Source organism: Sinocyclocheilus rhinocerous, unplaced genomic scaffold (genome assembly GCF_001515625.1).
Source record: "Sinocyclocheilus rhinocerous isolate Xijiao unplaced genomic scaffold, SAMN03320098_v1.1 scaffold3203, whole genome shotgun sequence".
Lineage (NCBI taxonomy): Eukaryota > Metazoa > Chordata > Actinopteri > Cypriniformes > Cyprinidae > Sinocyclocheilus > Sinocyclocheilus rhinocerous.
In genome coordinates this window covers 185,952-213,282 of record NW_015666486.1, presented here as the reverse complement: position 1 = coordinate 213,282, position 27,331 = coordinate 185,952, and the positions used below count along the sequence as shown (strand labels likewise).

The following is a 27,331-nucleotide window of genomic DNA, read 5'->3' as shown; positions in this document are numbered from 1 at the left end:
TGAGGAATGTGGCTGAATAGAATCTGTTTAATGCTCTTGTCATTTTAGCCAACAGACCTTTCGGTCGTTTTGCACTCAGAGCCTCCTATTTATGATAATCAGCAAAAACAACTCGTGCAAAAAGTAAAAAGGAACGAAAACATTACAGGAAGTGAAGAGTGAAAATGTCAAGTAACATTAGCTAGGGAGCTCAGTGAGTGAGGAAATTGTTTTGAAAAAGACGAGTAACATCCTCAGAGACTTTGATTAAAAATGCTATGAAGTGTGTTTATGGATATAGGCAGGGGAGAGTTACTGAAGAGGAGTTATTACAGACAGCTTGAAGAAGTGCTGGTGACAACCAAGGGCATATATTTGAGAGTTAAAAGTGTTTACAAGTGGTCCAAAAAAGTGGTTTGAGCAAAAAAAAAAAAAAATTTTTTTTTTTCAAAATATGCAAAATGACATTTGGAGCAGCATCAGTTAAAATGTCCAAACATGTTTAGAGAGATGCTTTGCTGTCTACTGTCTACACAGGCAGCATTATGAAATAGAACCTAAAAAGTGACCAATTTGGAACACTCTATAGGTAGCAACTTTAAGAGTCATGCAAATAGCACACCTCATTTATGTTGCATAGGCGACTCAAATAACAATTGATTTCAAAGGACTTTGGGGCTTTGTTGCTAAGCTAACAATGCAATATTCTAATAAAGAAAAAAATATTTCTCTTGATTCGTAAACCATCTTGGATGGATTTTTATTTCATTAAAGTCAGAGCACATTGTCTAGACTGCCTACAGTGCAGCTTTAAAATTTAGCCAAACAAATGTCTGCATCGTTTTGTTGCCTCCATCCACATATGTTGTCTTAAACCAGCCCAGGCTCAATTGGAAAAAGTGTGCCTGTGGTGACATTTCTGTAAAATTATGTTGCTTCTTGCACATTTTGCGACATTTTAAAAGTGAAAATGTCCACTGAGTGGTCTTAAAAACTTGTTCAGTTTTATGAAACAGATTAATGTGAATCTGGCAAAGTTTTATTATGTTGGTTGTATCACGGACATTTGGAAAATTATGAAAAGTGGCGCTAAAAGGCTAATGCTCTATCATGTTTGAAAATAACGTACCACCTACACTAAACCCTACCCTAAACTTAACCAATAGTGTTAACAAAAGCAAACATGAGGTTAAAGACATTTGCTGAAGCAACTGTGCCATTTCAGCTTTACTCAAGTGCTCCGCATTGCAATTGCAACAATCTAACAGCAAGCTCACAGATCAGTTCAATTCAATTCACGTTTTTTTGTATAGCGCTTTTCATGATACACATCATTGCAAAGCAGCTTCAAAGAAAATGAATGTTTCTACATTACAATTAGGAGTAGTTTATCAATGGTGACTATGTCAAGGTGATGGCAGAAATGCACAGTTCTGCAATAGTAAAAATCATGCAGTTAGTTAATGACATGTATTTAAACAGAAATGGTGACCATGATTAACATCAATGGTTATATGTTGTGATCAAAATGATAGTAATGCGAGGAAAATTAGGTAGTTTTGTATGTTGGGTCAGGGTTGGCATCATCTGATGTCTATGATGTCAAAAAAAAAAAGCCATACATATGCAGCTGGATATATGAAATCATGCGAAAGTAAGTCTTTCTTAATTGATAATGTTTTATTTATAATGTTTTAAGGTGTGTTTTTGGAGTTTTGCAAAAATGTAGGTAGAGGCAGGTTATTCCAACGAGCCTATGTTGCTTAAAATGCTATCTGTGTAGGCAGTTCACTAGGTTTTAGAACACAGCCAGAGTGCAGGTGGGTGTGAGTTTGTGTGTACTGAAGAGTTTCTCTGTGAATCAGGTGGGAGACGGTGCCCTATATTTTGACCTTGAGCATCACTTCAGAGCTAATTAATTACCAAACCCGTATGAAATGCTTCAGAAACAAATGTGCTTCATCAATCTTCCATTGTGTCAGTGAATCTCATGAAGTAAGGTCTATTGCCTGGGCACTGGGATGGAAAATAAGGAAGCACACAAAGCTCTAGTGATTGAATTAGGAGCAAAGAGCTTATGGGCTCTGGAAGGAATTTAAGGTGCTCTACATAAAGACTCCTGGGACACGGTCTGGAGAATCAGTGCTTGTCAGATTTGTCAGGCCAAGTATCACCTTTAATCAAACCAGAACATCCATATACTGCCGACTAACTCAGCGGAAACTGAAGTATCTCTAAAAGCAAGATTAACGACTGTGAGGATCGTAATGCCTATTTATTTTTATTTATGTATTTATTTATGCATATCAATAGTGCTGTAAATAAGATCAACTGTGGTGCTGTAAGACCTACATCAGCCTGTTGACTGGCCCTTTTGCACATCTCTGGAAGGAACCTAACAAAAGCAGCATCTAAAATAAACATACATGCTAGAGCACTCACAAATTACTACTAAATAAATGCATTTGATCTTAAAACGTCTCCCATCTGCCTAGTGGAGCTTGTTGTTTCAGAGTCAGAAGCTGGCCACATTAAAAGCCACTTCCCTTCAAGAAATTGAGCATCTAGATGCTACTTGGAGGCCAAACAAAATCATATCTCGCCTTTTGATGATGGCTTCGTTTTCTTGCTGCTCTCCCTTTAGCACTTGGAATAAAATTGTGGTGCACAAGACACCGATCAGCACGGCTACACTACATCCACTGTGGAGGACTATGGCTATGAAACTCCATACCACTGAGAACCACCGCTCATAGGTCACGTCATGTAGCAGTGAAATTGGGCACAGAAAGTGTCATCATGCAGCCTGTGAATATGGAAACTTGTGAATAAGGTCACAGGCTTCAATGCTGGATCTTGGGAGTGGCTCTCCTCTCAGAGCAGGAGGTTTCTTGGAGATATGAAACACCTGCTGTTCACATCTGGTCAGGTGCACTAGTTTGGCTTAGTGGGATGGACAAAGAGGTTCAAGGCAGACCGAGGGTGGGAAGGACTATGAGAACATGAAGCTACAGGGTCTCGTGAAAGGAGAAACGGAGAATGTGTGTGGGAAAGACAGAGGCTGATAAATCCTCTGTGCCCTGGAGGGAGATTGTTGTGCATGCTGGAAGACTATGCTCCTAATGAAGAAGGACAGAAGAGATCCATCCATGAGACACAGAGATAGTGGTTCTCCATGACAATTCAGATGCCGTCAATTACAGGCATAGTGAGAGCCAGGATGACTGGTGCCCACTGGGTACGACAAGTGTGGGAGAGCACTGATCCATCATTGCCAGGACCCATTTATGTAAACACACTTAGCAATTTAACAAGGGCCGCTGGGACATAATGAGTAAGTGTTTCAACAGAACCGGGTACAAGAGAAAGAGAGAGAGGGGAAGGCAGCTAATATTGATTGTTTGTTAATTATAACCCTTTGATTTGCCTTCAAGCTAATAACATGCATCTCGACATCAAACAATAAGACAATGCAAGGAAGCACAGTGGAGTACTTGCTAGAGCAACTAAGATAAGAGGAAGCTGTTTAAAATCTGATGACTGAGCCATAAAACACACCACAGTCTTCTCTTTCTGTCTCACATGCATAATCCTGAAGGTAAGGTTGTGTCTGGAGCAGGAAGCTTTGAGCTGACTACCCCCTCAGGTCTGGTGACACATATTCCTGTAAGACTGGCTGGCTGGATCCAGTCATGGCTGATTACTGGGGGAAGCGAGTACCACAGTGAGATGTGGGCTATCAGAAAGAAATGCTCAGCAGATGAAGCTTCAATAACTAAATAACCAATAACTTAAAAAAAAACATATTTGAGCTCACTGCAATGCTTTGTGGGATTCTCTGTTCAGAGCACACGCTGCAGGCAATGCTGCCATCGAATTTGGCCAAAAGAAGATGTCTTTGATGACAGAGTAATAATGCTGAAACAGCATGATGCCTTAAAATGCTGTCTTGGTAGGCAGCTCATCAGGTTTGGATTTGAAACAGAGCTAATATATCAGCATGTACACTCACCACAGCTCTGACAGTGGCAATCTGTCTGTTTTCCGTGTTGAAAGCATGTACAAACAGTATGCGTTTTATATATGGGTGTGTGTAGGTGAACTCTTTTTGGTTCAGTATTCTATGTAGGGCAACACTAAATCCAGTTTCTGTTCCATTTCTCATCCTGTTTGTGCTGAGAAACTAATGAAAAAATGTTCATATTCCACATCTGACTGTTTCATTAATCTGGAGTTTGAATGGTCCCATTAGGACACATCCACTGGCATTACTACACACAGATTAGATTGTCACAACGTTGGAAGGTTAGGCAGCTTCCCTAGAGATCGGCATAAATGAACGTGTTATTCTTATTGCATTTCACATGCGCCATAAAAGCACAAACGCAATCATAGGAGGAAAAACAACCACTAAAATTCACATCTAAATGCCAAATCTAGTTTTAAAATGTAAAAAGATTCATAAAGTTGAGCTCAAACGGGAGAAAATCACATTGCACGCCCTGCTGGGACGTTGTTTGTGTGTGGATTCGTAATCAGCGCTCTGGATTTCTGATGAAATCACAGCTAGAGGAGTTTCCCTCTATTGCACTTGAAGACACAAAAATTCTAATTTAAGAAAAAGTGTGAGCACTAACAGAAGATGAAGATGAATATCGACTCCATAAGGCTTTGGATCAACCTGCCGGCGCTGTTTCATTTAGTGGCAGAAGTGCAACAGAGGGACAGCTTAATGAACACAGAGCAACGCTTGAATCAACCTACTCTCAGAAACTTCATACGTCCACTTTGACATTAGTGCTGGCTTCCTCCTGAGAAACTGAATCGCATAAACCACCTTCACAACCCACATCTTATGTATATGGATCTACGACAAGAATCCATCAGGAGGAAGGGTGGAATGAGTGATTGTCCAGTGTAGGAGTTTATGTGGATGGACATAAATATGTTAAATGTGTGTGTGTGTGTTGCAGTTTTATCATTCTAGATAAAATGTAAGTTTCTCAGGGGAGAAAAAAGTGCTTCCTGCCAAATCTACAAACAGATGGACCTCAGTTTAATGTCTTTTGAAGATGACATGATAACATACCCGCTCAGAGAAGGACCAGCGATCAATGGCGGCTATCACACCAGATCTGTGACTGTGCCTGACAGGAGTGCCAAACACCTTTCCTCAGGCCACAGCCATAAACACACACACAATAGACCACCGGCTCTAACACTGCCAATTCCTGCCCCAGAAACAACCTACAGGCTACACACACACACAAACTCAAAATCCCCTACATGTTGAGATCTTCCTTGTCTCTGGGATATTACTTCAAATTGAAGACTCAGTTTCCAGTAAAATGAAATAAATTAGCATGATAAGCAATTATAGGATAACACATACTTGAGTCCTTTAATTTACACACTGTTTAATGCATGAAGACTGCAAGAAAAGCACTATCACTGGTAACTATGATTCATTGGTGTCCGTGTGCTTGGAGTATGTGTGCTATGATTAGCATTCCGTTATATTAATCATTCATCTCTTCCATACTTCAGCAAATAATCCCAATAGTTCCCTGTCTGACACCACAAATGAATCATGTAGAACACGAACAACCTGAAATGAAGGATGGAACCATGTGTTCAAGATTGGGGGGGGGTAAAATATTTAGCTATTGGCCATTGAAAAATTCATTTAGGTCAACCTTTAATCTGAATATTGTGGAAAATGTTCCACTCAATTACTGTTCAATCTGACAGCCATCACCAGATTAAGACAATAATCCAAAAACTGGTGGATTATGAGTGTACTGATCAGAATTTTGGGCTAAAGAAACACTTTATTATAAAGTTTACATGAAATGGAAATTTGTATTTTCGAAATGCATGTTACAGATGTTTTTGTAAAAAAAAATGTTATGTTACTCAATCTTATGGTGAAATGACAGACTTCTCTCTGTTGAACTTCTCCAATCATTTAATCAGCTTTAATCCCGTCCCTTTCTTACAATTGACTGTAAGCTCTGCCTCCATCTTTCACTCGCATATACATTACAATAAGGAAGAAATTACCTTTCACAACTTTTAATGCATCGCAACATTAAAATAGACAGCGTTAACTGGTGTGTCTAAACAAATGTGAAACATATGTGAATGACTCTGGAGAAGAAGTTTGGAATGTATTAAAAAAGACATACAGTAGGAAAATAATGAATTTTCCTCAAAGATCTTAAGCAAAACAGCCCATTGGACAGAGAAAGTAGTACACACTACACTCTTAAAAATAAAGGTGCTTCAAAAGGTTCTTCAAGCGATGCCATAGAAGAACCATTTTTGGTTCCACAAAGAAGCATTCAGTCAAAGGTTCTTTAAAGAACCTTTGACTGAATGCTTCTTTGTGGAACCAAAAATGGTTCTTCTATGGCATCGTGAAGCACCTTTATTTTTAAGAGTGTAGAACAGACTGCACTAGTTTTTCATCAGTGTTTCATTTTGCTGGCCCCCTTCTTTTTTCCCTTTAATGTTCTTAATGTTTGGTGAAATGTGCATTGTGCTATTTAACTATTGAGGAGCTGTTTTAAATGTACTGTTTTTTTTTTCATTCATTAAAATGAAATGTGAGGAGGAAGAGTTTGGGAGATAGAGTAAATAAAAAAAAAACAAGTGGGTGAGGGGAAAAGCAAGAGACTTTGTGATGTCTTCACGTTTCTTCTCATCATGAGCTGTGTGTACGTGTAGCACCACGGTCTATTCCCATGATGCTGTGAGGAACTCCAGATGTGGGTGCTGAGGTAAGCGCACGAGCCAGCCTACGTATTAAATAAGAATAAAAAGGCTTTAAAACATAGACACGACCGGTCCTATGAGACGAGATCACGTTTTACACTGGCAGATGCAAGACCTTCTCTAGGTCCCTGAGCACACAAAGCAAACTTCTGTTACAAACCATGAGGAATGTGCAATGTTTGTTTTCACTGTGTGAACGAAGTCATCCTTGCAAAACGTATTCATTTATTGCATTAACACTAAGCCACTCTGTTCCTCTCGTTCACAGTGAGGAGCTTTGCCTTATACATATTAAACAGACACTTCTGGAGACATGATTTAATGTCTCTCAATAATGCATTCAGTCAGATGCATGATGTTTTCACACATCATTACCTCCACTCCAGTCTCCATGTCTTTCAGATAATTTTCTCCACGCAACCTGTTTCTCCAAATGTCAGCTCGCAACATTTAGCCAGAAGTATTTAACATTTATAAAACTAGCACAAACAGATATGAGGATAAAGCAGAGAAAAATGTATGTCCTACATTGTTTATGAAACATATGTGTAGCTGCCATGAAATACTTAAGGAAAGTTCTGTGGCATGACATGCTATACATCATTATTTTAAACTGCATTTTGTTGCTCATATTAATTATTACATGGAATAACTTATACTTTTATAGTGTCACCTCTCTCGGCGTCTGTTCTGTGCAGTGAGCGGCAGAGAAGCAGCGCATTCAGTCGGCCGCACCGCAGCGGACTCGTCAATAGAACATGTATTAAAAGGGGTCGTGTTTAGTCACTATTTAGTGTGGTATTTTTTGACAATATTCACTCATCGTGACAGTAAAATAGGGCATTCTAAGTCAATATACTGCAGTATTTCCTCTCTCAATCAGTAGAAAATATGGTTAACACCCGGTCATGCATGAAAAAAAAAATACCGCAATGTACCGTGAAACCGGTATAATTTTGAAAAATACCGTGATATAAATTTTTGGTCATACCGCCCAGCACTAGGCAACTGCTTTTAAAAATGGTGAAAATCTAATTCCGGGACCTAAATTATATAATTTCCCTTATCCATTCACATAAATGTTAACCTGAATTTCTGATATTGATAAAAAAAAGTGATTGAAATAATAAAAAGTTAAAAACAACATAACTTTCTCTACAGAGTTTTGGACTATAAACAGAGCAGCTGTAAGCAAGTTTAGAGAAGAGGCCTCTCTCTCGCTCTTTAATTCTTTGTGTAAAACTTCACAGCCAATCAAACGCTCCGATGCATCCTAGCTGAGAGTGACTGGAGAAGCTGTATTCAGAGACAGAAGATGACAGAGACACTCTGGGACTCCATCAGTGCCGTTCTCAAATGTCGATAATCAAGTAAACATCAACAGCAGGGCCATGTTTGTTTATGTTTATGAAATGTTTGTTGGATACAACTCTCTGACATCAAATGTCAAACATCCACCAGGACTGCGTTAAGCAATCACACCTTTTTAACTCTGTAAAAGAGGCGGCACAACTGCGAAATTGCCTCTGCATCGATGTTCACCATGAGGCTGGAGGGTTTCAAAATTTTAGAAAGTACACTTTTAAATTCAAATGAACTTAAAGAAAAATCTCTGTGGAAAGTCACGGGCCATTGCTCAAACATCTCTGTTTGTGCTCTCTAACGGCCTATCATTCAGTGTAATAAACATAGTGAAGCACACACCAGGCAAACTAAACGAGTGCTCAGGATGATAAGTTGATTCACAAATGCATGTTGAAAGGTCGTCTGGGTGCCGGCTTTCCCCTTGAGAGAGGAAGGTCATGGAGCCAGTGGAGCAAAGAGCTCTGCATCTTAAAGATATGTGCGTGATGCTTGTGTAAACCAAACCATTAGCGAACAAGGAGTTGTAAGAAGGGCTGGGAATCAAGAATCTTACTGGAAAATAATACTGCAACTGTGGAATCGGCTTATAAAAGAACAGTCACTGATGTCACTCCAGTCATAAGAGCTCTGTCCTGTAGGAGGAGCTAAACTTTGCTAAAAAAAAAAAAAAACTTCTCAATAAACTAATATAAATTTTCTGATAAGCTCAGATAAAGTACATGCAAACTATATATACAGTATGTAGAGCATTATATAAGTGAATACAAAATACAAGTAAAACAAAATATATAAATTGATAATACAAGTAAAACAAAAAAATAAATATGGTAAATTCCTTTATATTAATACAGTACATTGTGCCCTAATTTTTACAGAATTTTTTACAGTGTGTGTGTGTGTGTGTGTGTGTATATATATATATGTATGTATGTATGTTAGTCTACACTGTTATGTTAGTCTATTCCACATAGTAGCTCTTAAAAAGCTATAAAATGCAGTTTTTAGTTAATTTAGTATTATTTATATACTATTATTGTATGTGCTAATATTTGAATTAGCTTTTATTTTTATATTTTCTGTCTTTTAAGTTTTAGTAATTGTGTTATGTGCTTTTGTCATTTGCTCATTTCTATTTCTCTTTTTTTTTCATTTTTTGTAAACATTTATTTCCACATAGCCTTAATTTATTTTTATTTCAGTTTTAGTTTTGCATTCAGTGACTTTAGTACTTCAACTTTATTTCAGTTAGTTGCCAAGGCAATATTTATCATTTTTAAGTTTGTATCTTTTAATTTAATTTAATTTAATTTTTTATTTCATTTTAGTTAACAATAAAAACACTGGACAACAAATGGTACTTTTTCATTTCGTAGTCAACTCCCACTGCATTAATGACTATACTATGGAGTAGATGAATGTAGTAGGATGACGGTGTTACAAATTAAATTATTAATATTATTATTGGAACACTGTCATCCTACTACACACAGAAAATAGGTATATTGAATTGTTTTTAAATAGTACAGTATGTTTAGTATGGAAGTGCAACTCAATGACTTGCACAAAGCGTAACTGTCTACACAGTCTTCTGCATTCTGTTTTATTCTTTCTGGTTTGATACTTCCTGTATGACCTTTGTTGGAACAAATCATTAAGGTAATTCGACTCGGATTAGAATTTCATGTCTTGCAAAGCTCTCACCTCGCCTTTACATCCACAACAACTCACACTTCACTTTAAAGAGACCTTCAGGAAAAAAAGTGAAGGGGTCGAACAAAACTACTTCAACTTTACAGGAGCTAAGAGGTAAATAAATGATCATATAGAAAATATTAATTGCTTAAATAATTCACCCAGAAATGAAAATTCTGTCACCATTTACTCACCCTCATGTAGTTTCAAACCTGTGTAGGGTATCAGAGTGAATCAGACAATTTAAGATTTGATCAGATTGGTGTTGAACAACCCAAAGAGCCGAATTCCACAGAGAGGCCCAAGGCAACAGGATGTTTGTAAATCAGATCCTGGCGCCACGAGTCTGAAGTGAGCCTTCTAAATGACACTAAAGGACTTATGAGCAACTAATAATTTCTATGCATAACTCCATATTATGCATGTAACCCACACATTTGACTATCATGTTCTAATCACTTATTGTGTATGTATTTTGAATAACTATTGAATAGTTTATAGGATTATATTCATTTTGGGTATGTATGAGTTTGAAAATTCATGCTTTAAACGTTTTTTCCAATCAATTCTTTGTCAAATGTATCATATTCTTGTTATAGAAATCATGTCCAAAATTATACTCTGCAAGAGCGGGAAAATTCGGACCATCTGACTGATAAGATCGCATGTTGATTTATGTATTGGGAGGAGAAACATACAACACCCCGAGCAAAGACGATATCTAATTGGTCAAGACACCATTTGGGATGTGTCCAACAGCCCGGTTTAAATACTCAGGACACCATCAAATTATGCTTTTAGCCATAGCTTTTAGCTATGCTTTTAGTCATCACTTTTAGCCATGCTTTTTGCCATTGCTTTTTGCCCGTATTTCCCAAGACGTCACTTCAACAACTACTGAACTTCCAGCCAATCATCAACCTCGGGAAACCCCCTTTTCTGCAACAAAGACAACAAAGGGAACCCCCTTACAGGCAATGTAAGTACCTCTAGATTCTAGCTGAACTGGTGCATTTAATATCAATTTTAACCTCATTGAGGAACTCAATTCGAGGGTTAATTAAGTGATTGATGGTTGTTCAGGTCTATGCAATTGCACATATTGCTGTAAACTTGGGATTTCACATTTTCATTTTCTTAAACTCATTCTTTCCTCACTTTCTCTCTTCCTGCAACTTGTGTGAATGTGTGACTGCGTGTGTTTATGTGTTAGACTAGTTTATATGTCTTAGATTTATCCAATAAAGCCTTATTTATATTGAAAAGAGAAGTATCTTGTGTTTTGTGCTTACAAGTTAATGTCTTAAACTGCCGATCTTGTTACTGTGCTAATTAATAGTTTTCTCACTATATTTTGGATTTTAATATCCATTGCAGAGTTGATGTTAGACGGCTCGTTCAATGAATCGCTGACCGACGTGATCAGCCGGAAAACAGTGATTCTGTCCAAATTCCCTATAAAATCATAAATGATTCCCTTTGAGCTAAATTGACCTGTTTCCCTTACACCTGCATGACTCACTGTCTTCTGTGGAACGCAAAAGAGGAAATTCTAAAGAATTCTACTGGTCGCTCTTTTTCACGCAAATACTATTTCAAGATTTAAAAAGGACAAATTGTCTTTTGAGTAAGATGTTTTAATGAACAGGTTTATTCAGTTCAGTAAACCAGTCTGAATGATTTGTTCAAAAATCAGACTGATAAAGTTCTCCAGTTCACCGACTCAATGATACATGTGTTCAATGAAGAGGAATCTTCTCAGTAAATAACCACGTATAGTTTTTGTCTATCACATGGATTCAGAAAACTTTTAATATACTCTTATGGTAATTTTGTGTCCTTAAAAAGCTTGAAAGCCTCAGTCTCCATGGGTTCTAATTGCACCCAAAATAACCAGTTCAATTCTCCTTTTGTGTTCCATGGAATAAATAAAGTCACACAAGCTTGTTGTTTGATCCCCTGATACACTTAAGCGATGCATCAGCTGCAATAAGGAATAAATTGGCGATAATGTTGGTAATAATGTTAACAATGGATTTTTTTTTTTGATGCATTCAATATATCCCAAGTACGTGACATTTTATATTGCATTGTTTTCCTGTCTGTATAATTAGAGCAATCTTACATTCAAAAAGGCATCACAAACACAAAAGCACAATCCTGTTTAGATACACTTTGTAACAAGGGAACCTCAGGCTGGAATGTGTTAGTGTACCTACAAGCAAGTCTCCGGTGGGCTGCACTGATTCGCGTGCAGCCGGAGGGCAGGGAGCAGGCCTGTGGGGGAAAGCAGAGCATGTTTCCCCCCCAGGGTTGTCTCACAGCCATTAACTCCTGCCAAGCCCTCACATTGATTCTTACTAAAGGGCTCTGCTCCACACTGGGTTAGACAACAGTTATAAACACTACTTGAAATGAAGAGAGATGGAAGGCAATGGTATGAGGTCTCATGCATCCAAACATTGAAATCAATTTTATGGCATGTAGGGTCAAGGTTACAAATAATGTCAACAAAATATACATGTACACATACACCCACACTTACATGCACCAAATAAATATTGAAGGTGAAGAATAAACACATATCCTGCTGTTCTGACTGGGCTGTATAGAGACCAAAGATCGACACGGGGAAGACAGGAGTGTGTTTCCATGCCAATGAGCTCTATGGAGATGGTCTGTCTCAGAAACAATATAGTTGCTGGAATGAGGTACACTACAGTTCAGCTTCATAAGACACCTCACTGAATGTATAAAATGCGGAGTGCTCCAGCTAGCTCAAAATTGTGGTTTTGTAACGTATATCTAATAAACAATCAATGAAGCTTCCAAAATCTTTCTAACATTTGGTTTAATTACTTGTTTTGATAGTTATGGTTAGATAGTTAAACCATAATTATTAAGTCGTATTACTTTGGTTAATAAAATAAGTATTAATAATTAAATAGTCAAAATAATTAAATGTTTCTTGAGCAGCAAATCAGCATATTAGAATGATTTCTGATGGATCATGTGACACTAAATTCAGCTTTGCCATCACAGAAATAAAGTACATTTTAAAATATATTTAAGTATAAAACAGTTATTTAAAATTGTAATAATTTCACAATATTACTGTTTTTCTGATCAAATAAATGCAGCCTTGGTGAGCATAAAAGTCTTCTTTCAAAAACATAAAAAAATCCTACCCATCCCAAAACACTGAAAGGTAAATTAAAGAAATAAACAAACAAAAATACACTGAAGACAATGCAAAAAAATAACAATACCTGTCCTTTGACAGTATTAGCAATATCAAATTGAATTTGTGGTTAAAAAGATTGGGTGGGGTGGGGTGGAGCTTGGTGGGTATAGATACTGACTTGACTGAGAAACACTGAGGAAAAACCTGCTTATCTTAGTGTATATTATGAATGTTGGTTCATTATGGGCACCAGCACATGTCCATTAAACACTCTCTTTTTTGTGTATGTCAGGTTTTGCTAACATTGTGAGGACCATATGTCTCCACAAGGACACTAAAACCAAGCCAGTGATCCCCACGAGGAGAAAAGCTTGAAAAACATACTAAATAACTTCTTAATAAAAATACAAAAAGGTTTGTGTGAGGGTTAAGTTTAGGGTTATCATTCTAAAACCACAGAAGTGAATGGAAAGTCCCACCATGATAGAACAACAAACGTGTGTGTGAGGTCAGTGAGGTCTTCCTTTTGAGAGTGACATTGTTCAGTCCATGGATTGAAGTCCAGAGGGACTAGATTTAATGAGCTCCAATTTTTTGCTCTAATGAAACACACACATGCACACATGACAGAAGAATGGGAGAGAGAAAGATCTAGTGAAGGTGAAAGTTGTGAAACTAGGCCACACTACAACATGGTGCATTATCAGTGAAATCTTTATTTCTATAGTGACAGTAAAGTGTGAGTTGTCATCTGTGCTTCTTAATAGCCCTTATGCTAATTTTTAATGCTGGGGAGTGATTCAAGCATTGTGCCATGAGAAAACGTTACAAACCCAAACTTTAACGGATGTCAGTGAACCTTATCTGCAATTTAGTGCCATCAGAACAGTCATGGTTGTTTCTTGCCCTTTGTCAAGCAGTCAGGGAGCCTACATGCACCTTTCCTGTGACGGAAGCCATTTTTAGACTCACCAGGCTGCAGTACACTGATGCCCAGCGGGTTGGAAGTGCGGTTGGCCACCGTGCTCCAGGCGCCATTGTAATTCCTCCGATAAAGCATGGCAGCACACTGGTACGTCCCGGCCTCCTTGCGTCCGGCTCGGGTGATGCTGAGGCGAAAGTTGGTGTTAGTGGGTGTACGATCCACAGTGGTACGCGTGCCCAGGCCCAGCAACTGGTCGCCCCACTGCAGAGTGCCATCTCGCGTGAATGTCACCAAATCTCTGAACTCTCCGTCGCCCTCTGCTGGCTGGAAGCGCCAGGTGACTGCAGCAGGAACGTTGGGATTGTGCCGTGGCTTCACGATGCACTGCAGGTCAAACGAGTCACCAAACGTCACGCTAGGCGTACGGGAGGAGGCCGACACAAAGAAGAAAGATTCTGAAGCAAGAACAAAAAAAAAAGAGAATACGTATAGTAATTAAAAATACTTGCAATATCCCAATGCATTAATATAGAATTCAGTTCATGTGCTGGCATTTACATCAACTCATCCAATCAGAACTTAAGAGTCAGAACTATGTGTTTTATTATATTTGTTTTTGAGGCTTTATATTATTTAATAATAATACAATTTGAAACTGGTTTTGCACTCATGTCAGACTCTTTTTTTATATTAAAAAAAACAATGGCAATGTATAGTTAAACTGCTAATTTTCACTGGCAGTCATTACCAGTGTTGCCAATTTAGCTACTTTGTAGCTAGATTTAGCAACTTCCCCACCCCCATTTGAGACTTTTTTCAAAAGTTTAGGGACAAACCTTATCTAAGTTCTCATCTTGCCCACTGATCTACATTCATCTTTATATAGATCAGTGAATTTGCCATTATAATGTCATCTAGTGACATTTAGCTACCAGTTTTAGCTACTTTCAATTGAAAGCAGTTGGCAACACTGGTCATTACTATGATACGCATTTTGGGCATAGACCCACCCTTACCTCAATGTTTTATATATAAAAAAATTCATTTATTATAAAAGTGTGTGCATTGCAACAATGCTTGCACTTGTATGCCACTGCAGCATGATTGCAATACTGTTCAAGTACTTATTCTCTCCTGTGGAACCATCTTCTATTTTTGCTTGACAGTAAAAACTAAGTTCTGGTTAGCTGCTAGCGCTGCCCCCTCAGCTCAAGGCTGTCACACAAGTAAACATGATGAGGGAACTGCGGGTGACTTAATTGTGAATTCCCAGCTGATACTGATGAGTATGTGAATCTGCTAATGGGCATATAGACAACAAACCTATTCCCTGGCGAGTTGCTACTGGCACCCTTCAGCAGCAATTTACATCTGCATTGCTCATACTATACAAGTCCATGGGAAAAATAAACTCATTACAAGGGAATGCCCCGGCTGTTTTGTCTTTCCATTTGAAAAGGAAGCAAATTTCTGCATGAGATTTCTGGACCTTGAATAGTTTACCCAATGGAAGGGTAAAGCGTCATTTGGCTACTTCTGAGTGTTTGTGCTTGATACGGATGACAGCAGCTGGAGGCCATACGGAGCTGGAGACAACAAATTCCATTCCCAGTCTACCTGCCAGTGCCCTAATGATGCCACGCTGCTGGGCTGTAACAGAGGGCAGGTTAACGCAACACCCGTCGGGCACAAGCTTTGCCCAGATCTCAGTACTATAGTCATTTGGAGAGCCTCTGTGTCGTTCAATTATGCAAACTATCTATTAAAGGAACGGGGCAGTAAAGTTAGATGTCTACATTATCAAACTACTCTGTCTGCATGCTAATGAGCCTCAAAGACTTCCCTGGAGAAATCCCAGAGTTCAGGCATTCACTGGGCTGAGAAAGGCTAGCAGGAGTTTGTTCTGTTTAGGAGTAAAGCATGACAATGACAGAGTTAATCTATTCTGCGTTATGTTGATAAACTTTGGACAAGGTGACCTGTAGCATGCCAACTCAATCCTGCAGGCAGCAACATCGGAAAGCAGCCAAAAGGAGATTACACACATCCTTGTTTATTGAGCACATACAAACTAATCCTGCAAGCAAAAAATCCACTCTGCTGGATCTTTTTTTTTTTTACATTTAATGAGCTCACTTTTGCTCAGATATTGAGTGTTTCCTGCAAAGCTATTCATCTGCTAAAACTATAGCTCTACAAAAAAATAAAAAATAATTCACCCCCCCCGATTCACCACTGTGATTCAATTCCAGAAACTCACAAACTCAAGAATTAACATTTGAATCAGTCTGAGAAATCCTTGACCAAATGAATCAATGAATAAATCACTAGTTATCTAACTCACTGACTGAACAGTAAGTCTTTACTTTCAGTCACTAGGGTTGGGTGATTATACTTATTTTCTTTCTGATCTGATACCAAGTGCCATTAATGCTGTCATCAGTCCTAACACTGATGCTTTTACTTCTATTAAACAGAATGTTTTTGTGATTTCTGGCAATAAAATGGGTAATAATTATGGGTATTTAGTTATTTCAAACAATTCAAAAACGTATTTGCCCATAATAAATGTCACATTTAGCTTGATTGTTATTTAATGGACTGAAATAATTCTAGATGAAGCTTCTTTTCTCTGTAATTACCTCAGGTAAGTTTGGTTAAATGTACTCATGTTCAGATGAGAGAAAGGAGAAATAGTTCTCACGCAAAACAAACATTTGCAAACATACTATTATTTTCACTTTAAAGCTTACAATACACATTTTTAAACACATGATACAATTTAAAAGGAAAGTTCACCCCTAAATGAAATGTATTAATTCTCATAGTATTTCTAAACCTGTTCGACTTCTCTGACTTTCTTCTGAAGAATGTAAAAGAAGATATTTTGAGTTCTTTTTTTTTGGTCTGTACCATGGAAATCAACTGTAACCAAAACAGTATTGTGTCAAAATATCTTCTTTAATGTTCCACAGAATAAAGTAAGTCACAAAGATTTGGAACTACATGAAGACGAGTAAAAGATAACAGATATCCCTTTAAAACATTCAAATTTAGTACTAAAATAGTACAAACGTAATGAAAAGTTAAACATGATCAGACGTAGAAAGAAAGAAAGAAAGAAAGAAAGAAAGAAAGAAAAAGAAAGAAAAATTGATAGAGGAGATGCTAAAAAATAAAGGACAGGCCTGAGCATGTGTGGCTCATAGATTTAGAAAGAATGATAGGACGTTTACAAGGAGTGATAAGAGAGAAATAAAGAGAGACCATTCGCATATCTTTCATGTTTTGATGGATTTCAGGGCTTTACTCTCTTGTAAACACATGACCAGAAATGGCTTTCTATCTATCCTGTGTTTGACTGCAGACAGCAGGGAGCCATGATCAATGCCATTTTCTCCAGAGCGCAGGCCTGTAGGACACATGCTGAGAGTGATTCTTTACGGACACACTATCACATACACAATCTTTCTCACATTCCAACATTTTTACCTTTGTTACTTTGAGTGACCCACTGTATGGTTCTCAATGTAATCAGTGATCAGAGGAACTATCATGACACTGGAGGAAGTGGGTGGAAGAGCAGCATGAGCTGACGTCTGAGAGGAGCGAGTCCAGGCAGGGCCAGACAGCCACAGCTGTAGTGTGTTTGATTATTCCAGACGCACAGACATGCTCAGAAAAACATGTGGTGTACACCCACCCTCACACACAGTGGCAATAGAGATTTCAAATCTCACAGACTGACACAAGGAGAGAGCTTCAGTCGGCCTCTGAATGGCTTTTTCATGTCCAGAATCAGCCCTATACAACTGGCTGTTACTTTGGTTGCTGACGTTTCTTCTCTTTGCTGTCACAACTGTTTTTCTAACATATATCTAACCTATATTTTTTTAATGTTTCTCTACATATGAGCATTACTATTTATGCTCATTTTTTGGTTCATAAAAAGAAAATGAACCTTTCATTGGATTACTCCAGTCTTTAGTGTCACATGATCCTTCAGAAATCATTCTGATACGCTGATTTATCATCAATGTTGGAAACAGTTGTTTTGCTTTTTTCTTTCTTTTTTTTTTGAAAGAAATTAATACTTTTATTTAGCATTAATTTGTTAAATTCATAAAAACTGATTGTAAACACTTATATTGTTAGAAAAGATTTCTATTTTTAAAAAAATGCTGTTCCGAAAAATAAAAAAATAAAAAAATTAAAAAAATTAAAAATTAAGCAGCACAGCTGTTTCCAACATTGGTAATAAATCAGCATATCAGAATGATTTCTGAAGGATCATGTGACACTGAAGACTGGAGTAATGGCTGATGAAAATTCAGCTTTTTATCACAGAAATAAATTAGATTTTAAAATATATTAAAATAGAAACCCATTATTTTAAATTGTAACAACATTTCACAATATTACTGTTTTTTCTGTATTTTTGATCAAATAAATGCAGCCTTGATGAGCATAAGAAACTTCTTTAAAAAGCTTTAAAAATCTTACTGATCCCATTTTGAATGGCAGTGTACATTCACATGCGTATGAATTGTAGTAAATGGAATGAGAAGTGTAGTATGACCACAACCCAAACTTTCGAATGGTAGTGGAAATGAAAATATTCAGCTGCCTTTAAATTTTATGAAGACAATATGGGAAGTCCAAAATCTTAAATACAGCTATATAGCACACTCACTAGCAGATGTACCATTAAACCTAAATCTATCTGCCATCCAGTTAACATGCTGGGAGCCCTAACTGCTTTCTTAGCAATCAAAAAAGTTAATTGTGGCAGAATGTGTCTGGCCTCACCTCTGGGTGTCATGTGTAACCCAGCCAAACTATTCTACCGCTACAGGGTGGCCTGAAGCCAGTCAGCATCCAAACCACTGCCAGACACTAATGAGCATGTTAAGACTCTCAGCAGAATAACATCACAAACTGGGCCCTGCTTCACACCCGGTCCTGATCCTTCATCCGTACACAGTCACCCAGAGTCAATGTTGGAAAACACAACGCTGCTATTTTTACTCAGCGCTACCAACACACCTGTCACAGGGCAAGAGCAAAGGACACAACAGCGTCTATGCCCACACGGACGAATAAGAGTGACTATCACATGATCACATACACATCCTACTCGAACAAAGTGACTCCTGCAACACACCTGGAGAAGTCTGTACTTGCAGTAAAAGCCAAAACAGCAGACATCAAGAGTGTCATGCTGCCACTCTTTGAGCGCCAAATCAAAAGCACAGCTGATGAAACGCTTCAACGAAGCTGATTCTGACAGCAGAGGAAGTAAAAATGATCAATGTCATCGCAGAGAAGAAGCATGGATATAAATAATTAAAATGAATAAATAAAAAAGCCCTGTCTCTGTCATCTCATCAAAGCTTCAATATACAGGATGCGTGAAGACTTGATTTTGGATGAGATTCCCAACCTTAAAGCTGCATTTAGGGTTCCCACATCTTTGACAAATAACTTTTCCAATCCTTTGTTATTACCACATTAAGATTAAAAACCACATAAAGAAAAAAATCAAGCATTTTAGAGATTGCCATAAAAGTGTGTTTCCATTTCAAAGTACAAAAAAAGAGAAGTCAAAGTTACCTTTAAGACAGAAACAGGCTTTCTCTAAAAAAAAAAAGCCAAATCCACATTTATTTAAATTTAATACAGAAATGTACATGACTTAAGATTTTATCAATTTTCTTTAATAAACTTTTCCAAATTAAATTAACAAATAATTTCCAATTAAAATGTGTCAAACATAATTATAAAAATTATCTTTCAGACAGTCAGAATGGTTTAATTTCTGTGCCTTATGGCACTAAATGTCATTGCAAAAATAATAATTATTCAAAATGATTCACAATGGCGTTTAGACTCTTTAGTCTAGAAATTTCTCATAGGTGTTTGCACATCAGTGATTCTCAACCAGTGGGCCAGAGCCAGTCTATCCTTGTTCTGCCCCAAACAGGCAGTTCACCAAAAACACGCAGCTGGTTAAAATATAAATCACTATGCAAGGTTATGCAAACAAGAGTATATGTTTGAGAACTACTCCTCAGAAAGAAAAATCTACGAATGACTGATTTAGAGTTGTCTTGTCTCTACAAACTAAGTTGGAAGAGTAGAAAGTTTTTTTAAGTATCAAAAAAGTTACACACTTCACCATCAAAACAGGAGACATATTGTATGTTATCAAGAACTGATCCGATATCTTGTCTAAAAACCACTCATTGTCACGCAACACATGCTATTTCACACAATGTGTTTATTTAGAGCATCTGCCAGCTTGCTATCCACTCATGTTTTTCCTTTCTGCTGTATGCAAGCATGTGTGTGTGTGTTCTCATTACATACACAGTTAAAGAGCAGATTGGGAAGTCACGGCTATTGATCGTGATGGAAAGCTGACAGCAGTAGTGTTCCACTGCTCTACATGTACATGATGCTATGCAAGCACGAGCATGAGTGGGCTATACTGACTATTGGAAGAGATTCAGCTTTACAGTGCACATGCCACTTCACCACTCTACTCCCCTTGAGTGGGTACATATTCCTGTCACTGTGTGAGCTCAAGTGTGAGTTTGTGTATGAAGCAGAAATTTTATGATGTCATAAATATGAAGTAAAAATACACTGCATGAGTACAAAACACTATATATATGCAAATACAGTGTCAGAATTAACTTATGAAGAGGAAATATTTGTCCCCTGATGTTGAACTTCAAGCGCATTTTTTACTTTTATGAGGGAATATTTTATAAATACAAACATGCGCACGTATATATACTGTTCAAAGCTTGGGGTCGGTAAGATTTTCAAAAATGTTTTTGAAAAAAGTCTCTTGCTCACCAAGGCTGCAATTATTTGATCAAAATACAGTAAAAACAGTAATATAGTGAAATATCAGTACAATTGAAAATAACTGCTGATCAATTTAATGAAACTATGCTGAAAAATATCTTACTGACCCCAAACTTTAAATGTATATATAATAAAAATCCTATCATCAATCATATAAGGATCAGACCTAGAACATATAAAATAAAATAATAGAATAATAGAATAATATAAAATATAAATAAGTTATATTTATATAACTTATTTATATTCGTCTAGAATCTATCTATCTAGAGCTGCTGATATAGTTCTAGTATCAAAAAAGTATCAAACTGTTCTTCCCTCAGGCAATCCATCTCATGAACAACTAACTTAGCAATAAACGTGTAATACACAACACTATTTATACATTTATTTAACACACATTTATTTAACACACAACACTTATTTACATGTCCTTGCATTTGTACATAACATACCTGTACACACAAATACCAGCTATTGTCTATTTTGCATATTGTGTATTTTTTAAATATTTTTACCTATAATATTTACCTATCCTATTTTTATTCTTTTTATTATCTGTCCTGTCACTGTGATTCTGTTTGGGCTGTGGAAGCTCCTGTCACCAAAACAAATTTCTCGTATGTGTAAACAATAAAGCTCTTTCTGATTCAGATTCTATCTATCTATCTATCTATCTATCTATCTATCTATCTATCTGTCTGTCTATCTATCTATCTATTCCAAACCTCAAATAAGAGATTTGAGGTTTATATAAATAAATAAGGGTCCAAATAATGTATGTGGTCTTACTTACCAACTGATTTTACCGTGACAGTCTTGCTGGCGGATTCGTCTCCAATTTGCTGCCAAATCCAGTCAGGTGCAGTACCGCTCTGGGACCACTCGGAAGCGCTGCATCTGTACTGGCCCTCATCTGTGGGGAAGGCATTATACAGGAACAGGGTGAATGTGTCGGGTCGAACCCGCTCCACCCGGACCTCTCCAAAGCTGCTGCGCTCGCTAAAGGTGTGCCCAGGAGTGACCGTTCCCTCACGATCCACTGAAGCCACGTTCACAGCAGGACCCGCCCCCTCCTTATCTGTCCACTGCCACGTCACTGACAGGGGACCCACAGTGTTGCTAACAACACAGGTCAACTGGATGGTCTCCCCCTCCATAATCTCTGAAGTGTTACTGGATAATGACACAGTGATGTTACTTCCTATGAGAGACAGACAAACAACAGAGGAAATGAGACATCAATCTTTGGAAACATGACACAGTGCAAGTTTATCATATTAATTAGAGTACATTTACATCATTATGTATGAGTAAATTACTCATGACAAGCTGTATAAAAAAACAACTCCACAAATTCTCATTGGGTGAAAACTGACTTTGTAATACAGTCCCTTAATGGCAAGTAAACAAGAACACTATTTTCTCTGTACGTATTAGGTGTATAAGAACAATCCCTATCTAACTGAATGAAGAAAACAACATCTCATTCAGTAACATACATCAAATTAGCAATGCAATTGTATCATCAGCTTAGTTTCTTTAGCTGGCAGGTCAAGCTAATGCACATTCTGGAGCAATATATTGAGGTACTGCCTTTACCAATAGGGCAACAGGCTCTTTTTTAACTTAAAGGTCAGGCTTCCGTACCTACAGCAACCAATTTTAGCATTTCAATCTCTTCCATTCATTTCTCTATGAATGGTCTGTTTTCTTCTATTATATTGTCTCTGGTTGTGAGTGCAAAAGCCACTGGATATGGATGCTGATAATGCCTGAGGCAAGAACACAGAGTTCCAGGTCTCTACCAGGCTCCTTGAATATTGAAGGAGCTGCCTGTACTGGACAGTGTTTGGTGGATCTTAGTTAGCAATCTATAAGACCAGTGACTGCCCACTTTTGTAAGTGGCCTTGATTTCAGAAGTATTTTTTCATTTTTCTCCACAAGAATTTAAAAACATTCTTCATTAAAGAGTTGTAACACATGAACCAAGCACCCATATGAATCACAATGTTACCACATTTAATACAAAGCTACAAAATGTAAATACAAAAAAATGTAATAAAAAGTACAATAAAACCAAAGTACAATATAAATAAGCTAACTTTCAAAAGTCTGTAAGATTTTTTTTAAATGTTATTGAAAGAACTTGCTTATGCTCAGCAAGGCTGCATTTACAGTACTTGATCAAAAATACAATACAATTTAAAGTAAAAAAAAAATGAATACTGTTACTTCAGTCTCTAATGTCACATGATCTGTCAGAAATCATTATAATGTTGATTTGGATGTTAAAAAAAACAAAAAAATGTTTCTTATTATGATCAGTGTTGAAAACAGTTGTGCTGACTAATACTTTTGTGGGAATTGTGATACATTTTTTCAGTATTCTTTGATGAACAGCAAAGTTCATAAGTTCAACAACATTTATTTATAAAAAATAAATATTTTGTAATATTAGAAATGGCTTTACTGTCACTTTTGATCAATTTACTCTGCCCATCTTGACTTCTGAGAGACACTGCCACTCTGAGAGGCTCTTTTTATACCCAATCATGTTGCCAATTGACCTAATAAGTTGCAAATTGGTCCTCCAGCTGTTCCTTATATGTACATTTAACTTTTCCGGCCTCTTATTGCTACCTGTCCCAACTTTTTTGGAATGTGTAGCTCTCATGAAATCCAAAATGAGCCAATATTTGGCATGACATTTCAAAATGTCTCACTTTCAACATTTGATATGTTATCTATATTCTATTGTGAATAAAATATAAGTTTATGAGATTTGTAAATTATTCCATTCCTTTTTTACTCACAATTTGTACAGTGTCCCAACTTTTTTGGAATTGGGTTTGTATTTAAAAAAAGAAAGAAATCGTATATAGACCCCAAACTTTTGAATGGTAGTATATGAACTGTCATTGATTAAGAATAAAATAACATGACATTTAATGCAAAACATATATATAAGTTGACTGATGGTACAGTAAGAAGTCATTCATTATGGTTTATGGGAGTGGGTGTTATATAGGTCTATGGGTAGAGCAGTTCTTCAATTTTAAGTATTCTTTTTAATTGAAGTTGAAAGTTGCTTTTACAGAACATAGAATCATTTGACAACATTTGAGCTCATGGTAGGACTGAAAGGTTTGTACATTATCACTAAAATCAATATGTGTATGGTATCTTTTCTTCCGTATCTTTCCATTGCACTCTCCAGAAGACTAGGCCTCAGACTAGCAGGGCTTTGGGAATAGTTTTCTCATCAAGAGGTCTAGAGCCTGAGAGATCTTGTAAGCATGAGTGTAGATCAAAGCCTTCGCAGACATCTCCAGAGTTCTCGACAGGGATTTCACACCACCACATCCCTATAAAAGCAGCATGTGATAAAACAAAAATGGGACTTTAAAGAGACAAAGTTTGTGCCGTTCCCATGGGTCATCCAAGGCTCCCTTCAGAAAGAGGCTCTAGCAGAACTTCTTGAGAAGAAAACCACCATGACCAACCAGGCAACAAACACAAGAGGCTTTGATTTCACACATGATAAAAGCGAAACATCTGGGGATGAAACCTCTTCAATTTCTAATGTGCTCCTTTTCTCTGAGGAGATGAAATAAAAAGTTTACACAATGATCAGTTAGGGTATGGCTGTATCTTCACCCAATCCAGTCTCTCTATATGCAGATGATTCGGTTGTATATATTGCCTGAAAGACCTCAGTGAGGCCTTGAGCAGAAGACAGAGAGCAAGCATGTGGATGAAGAAGGGGCTGAACTCTGCGCTGTCTCGAATCCAAACTGCAGCTATCAATCTACTGCTCTAATAACCCTGCAAATATTGCACAGGGTTTGCTGCGGGGGCAAAGACAAAAAAAGACCAAAGCATGGTGTAATAAAGTGCCTCATTTACAAACCTTTCTGTCTTTTCCCTTTTTCTAGCCATCTTAAAAGGATAGTTCACACAAACATACTCACTTTCACATCGTTCCAAGCCAGCATGACTTTCTTTCCTCCGTGCACGTAACACAAAAGAAGATATTTTGCAGAATGTTTTAACTATTTTTGCCTATGCAATGAAAGCCAGGGGTCCAAAACAACCACGTCAGACCTCATTGACTTTCATTTTATGCACACACACACAAAACACCCTGGGACATTTTTCTAAATATTTTATTTTAAGTTACACAGAAGAAAGAAAGTCATACGGGTTTGGAATGATGTTAAGGTAAATAAATGATGAGAAAAAATTTACACTTTTGGGTGAATTATAACTTTAAGAGAGAAACTGGCACAAGAGGTGTAATAACGGCTACTTGATATATGTTAAAGTGCACTTATAATTTTCATTTACAAGTTCATAATTTTATTTTTGGGATCTGCTAGAAAACATTTACATGATTTTAAGTAAAAAAAAAATTCTCATACTTGTACATTGCTGCTGCACCTCTTTTCACCCTCTGCATGAAGTATCCGTTTAAGTTCCTGTGTCTTTAAAGCCTGCTTTTCCGAAATCCCCAGTCTGCTCTGATTGGTCACCTGGTCTGTTGTGATTGGTCAGCCATTTTTCTCATACTTGTACATTGCTGCTGCACCTCTTTTCACCCTCTGCATGAAGTATCCGTTTAAGTTCCTGTGTCTTTAAAGCCTGCCTTTCCGAAATCCCCAGTCTGCTCTGATTGGTCACCTGGTCTGTTGTGATTGGTCAGCCATTCGGTGCGTGTGGCAGAAATGAAATGCCGCTTACCATAATCAGGTTTCAGCTCCAGAGGCTTCATGTGCAGCAGTAAAAAGGATTAAATCTATGAATCTATGGTAACTATGACTTCGGGTTTGGAAGTTCATATGATTTTATTTATTTTTTTGCCCATGTAGCGGAAAAAAGGCATCTCCTTCACATAGTGAAATCACTTACGCAACTGTTTTTTTGAGGGTGGGCCAAAGCAGCCAGAAGGTGGGCTTTATGGAAATACATAAAATGCTGATGTAGCTAAACCACGTAAACAATTGTAAGGCTATAAAAACATGGCATGTTGATGTAATGCATCTTTACTTGCTGGCCGTCCTTCCAGACCCGCTAAAAGCAGATTCCCCTGAGGAGAAAGAAAGATCTTCCACTTACAGAGTGTGAAAGGACTGGATTTGGGTGGTCAAAGTCTAAACAGAACAGATATATTCTTACTAACCTTTGATTAACCTCCTCTCCCCCATCTAGCTTTCATCAACTCCTTGAGCTCAATTGTGGTTTTTTAGCCTGGGCACAACTGCATCCACCTTGGGGATCTACCATGGCTACACTGAAGACGATGGCATTCCCACTTTCATTTCATGCCTTTTAGACTTGGTTTTTCGAGTTGCTCTCACTTGAAATGCAATGCTATTGCAAGGGCTTTTCAGGCCTCCACAAAACCAAGTTGTGAAAAAATGCTGTGCATTAAATGATTTTACACAGGACACAGCACTGTATTGCCCACTCACAAGCACACAAGCACTGTCAGGGCACCTACTCTGAAACTACTATTTAAACTACAGTCAGGCTGCCCATAATGTAGTTAAGTACAATCCAAGCTACTAACAAAACACAGACAACTATTCCAAATGTATTTAATAGGGGAGCACCTTATTAAATAAATAGCATTATTATTACGTTTTTAACAATCCGAGAAGCATTTACAATACTGTTCAAAATTTTGGGGTCAGCAAGATTTAAAAAAATATATATTTTTAAAAGAAGTCTCTCATGCTTACCAATTCTGCATTTATATGATTAAAAGTACAGTAAAATCAGTGGTAACACTTTACAATAAGGTTCATTAGTTAACTACATTAGTTAACTACTTTAGTTAACATGAACTAAGCACAATACTTCTACAGCATTTATTAATCTTAGTTCATGTTAATTTCAACATTTACTAATGCATTATTAAAATCAAAAGTTGTGCTTGTTAACATTAGTTAATACACTGTGAATTAACATGAACTAACAATGAACAACTGTATTTTCATTAACTAACATTAACAAAGATTAATAAATACTGTAATAAATGTATTGTTCATGTTATAATACATTAACTAATGGAACCTTATTGTAAAGTGTTACCCCAAATTGGTAATATTGTGAAATATTACAATTTAAAATAGCTTTCTTTTTAAATTTATTTTAAAATGTAATTTATTCCTGTGATGGCAAAGCTGAATTTTCAGCAGTCATTACAACAATCTTCAGTGTCATATGATCTCTCTGAAATCATTTTAATATGATAATTTTGTGTTCAAAATTAATGATTATTGTTGAAAACAGTTGTGCTGCTTAATATTTTTATGGAAACTGTAACGCTTTTTTCAGTATTCCTTTATAAATAGAGAGTTCAAAAGAACTACATTTGCTTGAAATATACATATTTTGTCTGTACTGTCACTTCTGATCAATTGAATGCATCTTTGCTGAATAAAAGTATTAATTTATTTTTAAATAAAATGGGACTGACACCAAACTTGTATATGTATATATATATATATATATATATATATATATA

The 27,331-nt window shown here is 37.0% G+C and overlaps 1 protein-coding gene across 1 annotated transcript in view; it reads right to left on the bottom strand.

The window, feature by feature from the left end:
* The window catches only part of LOC107732353 (immunoglobulin superfamily member 3-like), a 168,790-nt gene that overhangs the window by 12,694 nt on the left and 128,765 nt on the right, over window positions 1-27,331 (bottom strand). Inside the window, exons 5-6 of the mRNA XM_016543648.1 lie at window positions 21,595-22,002; window positions 13,970-14,377 (exon numbers count right to left, since the gene is read on the bottom strand). Of these exons, the coding sequence (XP_016399134.1) occupies window positions 13,970-14,377; window positions 21,595-22,002 (816 nt within the window). The remainder of the gene's footprint in view (window positions 1-13,969; window positions 14,378-21,594; window positions 22,003-27,331) is intronic.